Source organism: Silurus meridionalis, chromosome 25 (genome assembly GCF_014805685.1).
Source record: "Silurus meridionalis isolate SWU-2019-XX chromosome 25, ASM1480568v1, whole genome shotgun sequence".
Lineage (NCBI taxonomy): Eukaryota > Metazoa > Chordata > Actinopteri > Siluriformes > Siluridae > Silurus > Silurus meridionalis.
The window spans coordinates 15,615,001-15,625,121 of NC_060908.1; the positions used below are offsets into that span (position 1 = coordinate 15,615,001).

At 41.8% G+C, this 10,121-nt stretch overlaps 1 protein-coding gene across 1 annotated transcript in view; it reads left to right on the forward strand.

The window, feature by feature from the left end:
- Positions 1-6,132, forward strand: part of cdc42ep2 (CDC42 effector protein (Rho GTPase binding) 2) — an 8,851-nt gene extending 2,719 nt beyond the window's left edge. The window contains exon 2 of the mRNA XM_046839521.1: positions 2,640-6,132. Within this exon, the coding sequence (XP_046695477.1) occupies positions 2,789-3,451 (663 nt within the window). The 5' untranslated portion in view covers positions 2,640-2,788 and the 3' untranslated portion in view covers positions 3,452-6,132. The remainder of the gene's footprint in view (positions 1-2,639) is intronic.
- The last annotated feature ends 3,989 nt before the right edge of the window (positions 6,133-10,121 follow it).

Consider the following 10,121-nt stretch of genomic DNA (forward strand, 5'->3'; position numbering starts at 1 on the left):
TTGAGGAGTGTGTTCAGTAGGGTTTTGAGGTCTGTAGCAGGCCAATCAAGACCTTCCACACACTTTAAATCCATGGAAAGCAGATCTTGTGCACAAATCAAGTCATGCTGGAACAGGTTTGGGCCTCCTGGATCAAGTGAAGAAAAAAATGTCATGCTAGCACATTCCAGAGACTTCGTATACAACTGTATGCTTTTGATTTTGTGGTAATGAAGCACATCTGGAACAGTCGGTGTCCTGATTTTTGGTGACACAATATAGTTACACCCCTATTTAGACCGGATTAGTTTTAAAGTCGAGGTGACGTTGTGGCGAAGTTATATAGGTATCAAGCTTCTGGAGCAGGTGTAACTACCTGCACTAGCTACATCTATTAATATTAACGTGTAGGCCACACCCCTTGCTATGTGGTAGGACACCTGTGGTAAAAAGATTATGTGTGTCATTGATTTGTCTAGAAATCTTATACTGTGCTCTTTCACTGACTTGTACTGGCACAAGAACACACACACACACACACACACATACACACACAAACACGCTGTGGGGTCGATGCTCTTTTTATCAACCGTCTGATGGATGGAAATGAGGCAAGAACACACAAAGCCACTCGTTGTGTAGTGAAAACACAATCCGCCCTTAAAAAGCTTCATTTGTCAGGATGAATTTCCTACAGTAACCACAGTGTGTGTGTGTGTGTGTGTGTGTGTGTGTGTGTGTGTGTGTGTGTGTCTCTGTCTTTCTGTTCATCTGTTGTTCATTATCTTCTCAGTTCAGTGAGTCAGCAATACTGCAGCGCTTTTTTCCACACACACACACACACACACACACTCACAAGTAGCCTAACTTCTAATCAGACATCAAGTTCACAAAGGCCATAACGTGCTTTTACACTCACACACAGACACACACACGCCTTATCAGGCACACTGTGTTCACACACAGTCTAATTAATCACTACATTTGTATACACACTCAGCTCACACACTGTGATAGTGGTTTAACCACAGTTACACAGTTGGCACAAAGCAGGCGTGACCTTGTAACACACACAGAACTTTTGTTCTTTGTGTGTGTGTGTGTGTGTGTGTGTGTGTGTGTGTATGGGTGTGTGTGTGTGTGGAACATCTTTGCATGTTTTCCTGCTGAGCTGCACAGTTTAATTTTTCTCCAATCTAAACACACACTTTGATATTTGTTTGTGTGTGTGTGTGTGTGTGTGTGTGTGTGTGTGTGTGTGTGTTTGAATACTAGCATGCACAGTTTAACAGTAGTCACGCTCGACGACCACTAAGAGCGCCATTGCATGCACGCACACACACGTTATCGCTGATGGATCGCTGATGTAACTTGAGAAAAATGAGTTAATGCTGGAGGTATGAGTGTTACACCTCTGTGTAGATCTGATACACACACACACACACACACACACACTCCTTACTCTTTCCATATGTATGAACACATCATTTCTCTTGATCAGCACAAACACATCAAATATTAGTGTGTACCTGACACCGAGGCCACGTCTCCTTTACTGAGACCAACACACACAGGCCACGCCTCCTTTAATGAGATTGACACATGCAGAGACCACACCTCCTTCAATGTCGGTGAATGACAGTTAAATGCTTTCTTTGCTGAGACTGACACATGCAGAGGCCACGCCTCCTTCTCCTTCAATATGACCGATTGACACAGAGGCCACACCTTTTTTTGATATGACAAGAGACACATAGGCCACACCTCTTTGACTGGGAACAACACTTAGAGAGGCCACACCTCTATTTTTCCTTTAATGTAGTTAATGGACACAGAGGCCACACCTCTTTTACTGGGAATGACACTCACAGAGTCCACACCTCCTTCAATGTGACAAGAGACACACAGGCCACACCTCTTTTACTGGGACTCACAGAGTCCACACCTCTACCTTTTCACAGAGGCCATACCTCCTTCAGTGTGACTGACAAACACATAGGCCACGCCTCCCTTTTGCACCTGAAACACACAGACACCAAGCTTCCTTTGCGGTGACATAACACACGCCTGGTCTCTACTCCAACACTAACATATAAAAATAATGCTTATTAAAATAATCATCAGTCGTGTGGAGGCAGGTGGAAGCCTGCTACTGAAAAACGGAAGCCGTTTGCCCGGAAGGCTGTTACATAATCGTTGCAGAGGTTTTACCTTCTCCGAGTTGTAAATACACAAAATATACAGCGCTGCTGAACTCTGGGTTCTTTGTGGTCAGAAGCTGTTGATACATTTGAATACTTTTCTAATTTGTGCCCTTATTCAATTGACACCTTACATAGGGACTCTTTGAGTGACCGCTAAATGGGCTGTACCCCCTGCCATATCATACAAATCTCCTGTTAAAGACTAACAACAAATACCCCAAAAGTTTCTTTTGCATATCTCACACATTTACATTGTTGAGAATAACAGTTACATGGGCGTTTATGTCCAGAACAAGAATTCCTCTGGGGGAGTCCTATTCTTGGAATGTCACATCTCCTTGAGGAATATCTTGCCTGGTAGTCCTTTTGCCTGTGTTCTTTTGAAGTGGTTTTGTTGTTCATTTGCATCTAAGTGCTAATTGACTCCCCGTCTATCTCTCTTTCTCTTTGTTTCAGGCCAAATGGAGTGACAAAAGGGATTCCTCCATTACCGTCCTGAAGACCTGCAGCTCCAGGAATTCTTATCCCTCATCTCACCTTGGTTTCTTTCCTCTGTGTCCACGCTGTTGCGCGAGATCTCTTTGTGTTGTTCCGGAGGACATTCGATGGCCACCATGTCCTCCAAAGCGCCCATCTACCTGAAGCGCAGAAGCCGCAAAGGCAAGAAGGAAAAGCTGCGGGACCTGCTCTCGTCCGACATGATCAGCCCCCCGCTGGGTGACTTTCGCCACACCATTCACATCGGGAGCGGCGCCGGTGGCGACAACGTCTTCGGTGACCTTTCCTTCCTCCAGGGCAAGTTTCACCTGTTGCCCGGGCAGCAAGGTCAACAAGGGGCAGTTCCGTGGAGCTGCGCTGCTGCCGCCGAGAGTTCGCCACTCCTCAAGAATGCTCTCTCGCTCCCTGTTATTGGAGGGGTCCAGGCACTTACGCTTCCATCCTCTGCCCCCGTCGCATCGCAGGCTCTCAACCCTGCCACGGCTCCACCCCCAAAACCTCCCAGACTGCACCTGGAGTCACCTCACACGTCGCTTCCTGGCTCTCCGAAGCACTTCCCTGACCAAAAGCCTTGCCTTGTAACGGAGGAAAAGGGAATCGAGAAAGACGCAGAGCACTCGTATCTGTCTCATGCCGGCTCTCTGCTCTCGCTACACCTCGACCTGGGGCCGTCTATCCTAGAGGACGTCCTGCAGATCATGGACACCCAAAGGATGGGAGGCATCGCTGGAGGATTCACGTCAAATGGACGACAAGAGGTCTACACCTAGGACATTTCAACTGGTTTTTATAATTTTTAACACCTTTATTTGTTCCCTTGATTTTTGGATTGGACAGAAACTTTTTGATTTGTCCTTGAAATTGTTACAGACTCTTTTACGCTATGAGCGTTCAAGGCTACATCGGGGTGTTTTTTTCTTTTCCTCCTTCCTCATTGGAGATATTGGGAGAAAAAAAGTTCACAAATTGTATAACTTCCAGGACTTCCTTGTCCTTGAGCCACTTATTACACAGTAATTCATCTTTTAGACCAGATCTACAACCTGGATGGTGATATCTTACGCAGTGTGTATGTGTGTGTGTACGGATCAATTTTTTTTTTACCTCCAGTTGATGGATTAACTGCAGCAGAAGATAAACGACTTTCTCTCAGCACTGAGAATGACATCACCTCCTCTCTGTTGCCAGTTTCTGAACAAATACCCGCACCTCGCTCAATGTTTTTTCTTCATTAGACGTTCTCGTATGATGTCCAAGAACTACGAATAAGGAAAGGTATCTTAGTTAAAGACCATGAGGGAAAAAAACACAGGCGAAACAAATGTGGCTGAACAATGTATGTCTTCCATCTTAGAGAAAAAGGACTTGGAACGATGCACCTTTGGCTTTGCTGGATGTTTCTGCACTCCCTCAGGCTGGGACAGTTGATCCCTGTTCTCGAGTTCGAGCCTTTTTTATACGGAGGCGCCAGGATCCGTTCGTCAACGAAACCACGGTTCGGGTTTCCTTTTCTTTTCTGAACCCCCTGGAGAATTTTCCTGTTAGCATATTCGGGGTGTGAGGGTCAAATTCCAAGCGATTCATTTTTTCTTTTGCTGAAATTGTTTCCCGAAGTGTGACTGTAAATTTACTGGCTGTGGTTTCTTTATCAAATGTCGCACCTCCTGAAAATCTGTTTTTTTAGGAAGACATTTGTTTTTATCTTTTACTTTTCAGTTTGTTTCAAACGGAACAAATCCATACCCTCATATTCGACTGTGAAAGCAAGCAAAAAATATAACCTACATCAAGGATGGTGAAATGTGATTGTTTTTCCTTTTAGGCACTGTCTTATAGGGGGAAGTGGTAGCTCAGTGGTTAAGGCTCTGGATTAACATTTGGAAGGTTGGGGGTTCAAGCCCGGGTATCGCCAAGCTGCCACCGTTGGGCATTTGAGCAAGACCCTTAACTCTCTGTGCTCCAGGGGCACTGTATCATGGCTGACCCCAGCCCCTTAACATCGCTAGGAGATGTACATGCGAAAAGTAAAAAGCACCTTTACCATTAAATGTAGTTTGGATTGGATGGTCACAAATTCAAATTCTAGCACCACCTAGCTGCCACTACTGGGCTCCTAAGCAAGGCCCTTAACCCCTGCTCAGTTGTAAATCACTCTAGATAAAAGTCTCTGCCAAATGCCATAAATGTAAATAGTAAATAAACAAACAGGATTCCATTTGGCACAATCGAGTAACTTCTACCTGATTTTCTTTCTCTAGTTACTCAAGTACCAAGTAACCAAGCACCTTTTTTAACCGTCAAGATGTCGACAGGAAGTGTGGAAGGTGGTAGCTTAGTTAAGCTCAGCTTAGACATGCCTTAACCCCATAGCGGCTCAGTTGCATGAATGAGATAAAACATAAGTTGCTCTGAATAAGGGCGTCTGCCGAATGCCAATAACGTGGGTGGTTCGGTCAGTTGATTATTAATTCGATTTTGTGCTCAATAAAGCAATACAACCCTCTGGTGAAAGGTAAAGATCATGCAAGGTCATGTGACTCACGGAGTAGATTATTGTTATACTAACTGGCTTGTTACAGGAGAGTCAAGCTCGTGAGGCATAAAGAATGTTCTGTACACCTGTCACTTTTCCTGTAATTTCATGACATCACACTGAAGACTCCATTATCGACAATTCTCCTCATTTTTTTAAGGATTGTCTGAGAGAGAACGTTTGCACTCTTGTCCTGTAGCATCCTCCTGCTGGACTATTAAGGGATGGCAGTTCAGGAAGTCTATTTTTAGTCATGCACAAACACTTTTTCCTCTTTAAGGTAAAAAAAAAAGAAGAATAGCATGATTGGATGTTCTGAAATAAAGAATACCTTGTGAGCCAGGCTACCATGATAGCAGCTGTAGAGTGTGTGTGTGTGTGTGTGTGTGTGTGTGTGTGTGTGTGTTTGAAAGAGAGAGATACTAAGGAATGTGTGTGTTGTGTGCTAAAGACAGTTACCATGGTTGTGTTGTCATAAATCCACACAGAGGCCTTGAGGAGTGAAGCATCATGGGAAGGAAGGAGGAGGCACGTGTTTCGACAGACACATTTTTTTTTAACCCCAATAATGTGCCTTTCTTTTTATCTCTCTCTCTTTTTTCTCTGATTTAATTTATTTATTCCTACTTTCATGATACAGAAACACTAAACCGTAGTTTTGCTGAGGTAACTTTTGTAACTAGTTCCATCATCCAGTATGCGACCGTATTTGTAATCGTATTGTTACATCTTTGTAATCATTAACTCACACCGTTCTCAATCGATTGTACAGAAAATGTTCTTTTTGCTGCTGCTGGTGTGTAAATGAGCTTCCAGATTTGCGTCAGGAGACGATCCGGTCATTTCCCGCTAAATAACGAGAATCCTGTAGATCAAAATGTAGCTATGAAATGGCAATAAAGGACAATTTCATTTAAACGTGTGACGAGTCGTTTTCTTCTGTGTGTACGGTTCGTTGTACAGGTACCTGGGTGAGTCGTTTCTACATAAACGGGAACGTATTCAAATTTATATTAGGTTAATTCTAGAAAATTCAACCAATCAGATTCGAGAATTCGAGTGGTATAAAAATGATTTCAAAGAGAAACAAATATACAATAAATGCACAAGTGTTTTTGGGTTCACGGGTTTCCATAGAGAGTGTTTACGGAGGTCTGTCCTGGATGTGTGAATGTGTGTGTGTGTGTGTGTGTGTGTGCCCTTTCTATTCTCTGTGAAGGCCTGGGAATCCGTCCAACCGCCTGTATTAACGCTCAAGCCTTTGACCCTGACCCTCGGAACCATGGGAACAGGGAGGGAAGGGGTGAGAGAAGGAGGTGTACATAAAAGATAGAGAGATATAGAGAGTAAAGAGAAAGAGAGAGAGAAAAAGAGGGTGATTTGGTCATAGAATAGGAAAAAAAAGCCTTAAAACGGATCATGTGGGAGGGAGGGTGAGGAAGGAAGAGAGATGGATGAAGGGAAATATTGTCCACCTTTGTTCCGCAAAGTAAAAGTAGAAATAAAAGGAAGGATACAGGAGAGAGAGAGAGAGAGAGAGAGGGAGGGAATGTGCAGATGACATTTCGTTGTTTAACCACTTAGCGGTGCTGTTATGAAGAACACAGTTGTGTAACTGTGTCCCTTTTTTTTTTTTTTTGGCGTTCCACTTTAACACACAATGGTGAAGTTTCCAGCCAAGCAGAGTAATTAGTCTTTACAGACATGTGTGCGTGTGTGTGTGCGTGTGTGTGTGTGTGTGTGTGTGTGTTGTGTGTGAAATGTCATTGTTTGTAGCAAGAATGTAAGGAAAGACACGCAGGAACACGCTGCACAAGCGCATAGAGCCGATAATTTCATTTAACAAAGAACAACAACTTGTATCTTTTTTTCCATCAATTTCTCGATATACATATATGGCCAAAACTTTGTGGACACCTGAGCATAAGATTGCTATGTGCTACTATTTGAACATCTCATTCCACAAGTGAGTCTCCAGTTGCTCTTATAATAAACTCCACTCTTCTGGAAAGATTACTAGATTTTGTGGAAGGTCATTCAGCCACACAGGTGTTGTACTGATGGAGGTGAGGTGAGGAGGCCTGGGGTCTGCATGACAAAAAAAAATCACAAAATCTCAAAGATGTTCAATCGGGTTTATAGATCTATAGTAGGAGATCTTCCACACACTTCCAACCTATAGAAAACAGACCTTCATGGAGCTGGCTTTGTGCACAGAGGTCATGCTGGAACAGGTTTGGGTCTCCTAATTTTCTCAGAGCGAAGGGAACATTTTCATGCTACCAAATTGCATACGAAGACGTCCTGCACAAACTGTGCGCCTCAGAAGAACCACATATGGGTTGAAAAGTCCCAATACTTTTGACCACAGTGTATTGTTAACGTGTGGTCAATAGAACGTCTACTTCATTTCTTGTCCTCGCTCACATTACACCAGCGATGCTAGATAGATAGATAGATAGATAGATAGATAGATAGATAGATAGATAGATAGATAGATAGATAGATAGATAGATAGATAGATAGATAGATAGATAGATCATTGTGTTCTCGAACACTAATTGATGTAAATTGCAGGGTGGATATGAACAAAACGAGTCTAATGGCATCATGGTACCCTGGCCTGGGAAAAAAAAGGGATAGAGGGATAGACGGCCTCATTTGCAATTGTAATGTGACAGAATGCAGCGTCAACACTGAGCACAATGATCAACAAAAGACTTTGGAGTGTGTGTCTAATCAGGGGATTGTGTGTGTGTATTTGTGTGTGTTTGTGTGTGTGTGTGTGCCAGCCAACAACAGCTTCATTAGAATTGCAATACTGCTGAGAAACGCCACCCTCCAACGAGCTGAGAATGATGGGTAATTATGCAATCGTCAACAAAACCAGCACCTGTATGTGTGTGTGTGTGTGTGTGTGTGTGTGTGTGTATGTGTGTGTGTTCCAGTCTTTTTGAAAGTAAAAACAAACTAATACAGAAGGGGAAAAAGCCTCCAGGAGTAGGACGATGAAAAGGTTTATAAAAAGTTCTGTGGTTTTTTCTCTTTCTCAGGACTCGTCTCGACTCGTTTTTTTCTCATTATATTTTCTTTGGTATTGCTGGAGACTTTCATTAAACATAAGCACACACTGTAATAAAACAAGTTTTGAGACCGACGGCCCAAACTGGCGCTTTTCCGACCACGTTCGTCTCCTCATCCTCGATTTCATCACGCACAGCGAGTTCCGCGTGAAACCGGGCAAATCCGAGACGTTTGGGGATTAATGTCAATGCTTACTTCACCCCAGACCTCCTCACTTCCTCACCTGCATCAGTACCTGATTAACATCATTGTGGCTGAATGAAATCTCACACAAATCTCCACAGAAATCTAGTGGAACATCTCCACAAAAGAGTGGAGGTCGTTATAACAGGAAATGGACACTACATGTGGAATGGGATGTTTAAAAAGAAGCACATAGCAGCCTTATATTCAGGTGTCCGCATACTTTGCTAATGCTAACGATAAAACAGAGGTCAGAGCGACACACTAGCGCTAATTCCTCACAGGAATAAGCTAAGACGCTATAACGAGGGTTTCAAGGTGGTTTAAAAACTAAAGTTTGGCCGCGAGTAGAATTCACACACAATCTCCACACCAAAAGTGAACCTTCCTGATTAGGCAGGAAGTCTGGGGTGTGAAGCCTGTGTTTGTGGCTAATGTTTCTTACAAGCAGGGAATTAGGACACGCGGTTATCCATTATGGGGAAAACATACATCACAGAACACAAGTCTCGTTCTTCAGATTGTTTTTTTTTAGACACACTATATCACAGACGTAGGAATGTTTATTCATTCATTTTTTTTTCGAAACTGGAGGGTGTATGGTTTTATTTAGATAATTGAATTCAAATAGCTAGTTAGATAGATAGATAGAAGGACTTTGAGTGTGTGCGTTTGTGTGTACTTTGTCTTTGTACATGCTAAAAAAAAACATTTCTGGGAATCTTTTTCACCATTAACCTGCTGAATGCTGAGGAAAAGAGGAAGGCCAAGGAGGAGGTTTATGGATGTGGTGAGAGAAGACATGCAAGTAGTTGGTGTGAAAAAGGCAGATGTAGATGACAGAGGGGTATGGAGACGGATGATCCGCTGTGGCGCTCCCTAATGGAAGCAGCCGAAAGAAGAAAAACCTTCTGAACGCAGCAACACTGACACCGTGTGGCCAATTAGAGATTTGCACCCGCTTGTGGCAGAAAGCTGGGGTTTTTTTTGCTCATAGATAATTAACATATAATTAACATATTAATTACATTAATTTGAGTATTTGTGATGTATTAAAATTTCCAGAAAAAAAAGGAACACAACAGGAGGAGGAAGAAAAAAGAAAAGCAACAACCAATAAAAAGTAGCGCATTCATTGTTTATTCATTTATCTTGGGAATTTTTCTTCTGGGATGAATAAAGTAATCTATCTATCTATCTATCTATCTATCTATCTATCTATCTATCTATCTATCTATCTATCTATCTATGTAAAATATGAAATATAGTAAATTATATTACATCATTAATATTTACAATCATATATAAATCGTCATCGTTATAATGACATAATAATAATAATAATAATAATAATAATAGAAAGTATATTAGCTGCAAGTTTTACGTCATAATGCTATTATTGTTATTGTTATTATTATTAATATTGTTATTATTATTATTGTTATTATTATTAATAATAATAATAGGTTTAGGACATTTTCAATTATTATTATTATTATTATTATTATTATTATTATTATTATGTAATTGTTGTTAATAATAATAATAATAATAATTATTATTATTATTATTATTATTATCATTATCATTATATTCCCCGCGCGACCTTTTTAACCACGTGACCTGCTTCCCGTCCACGC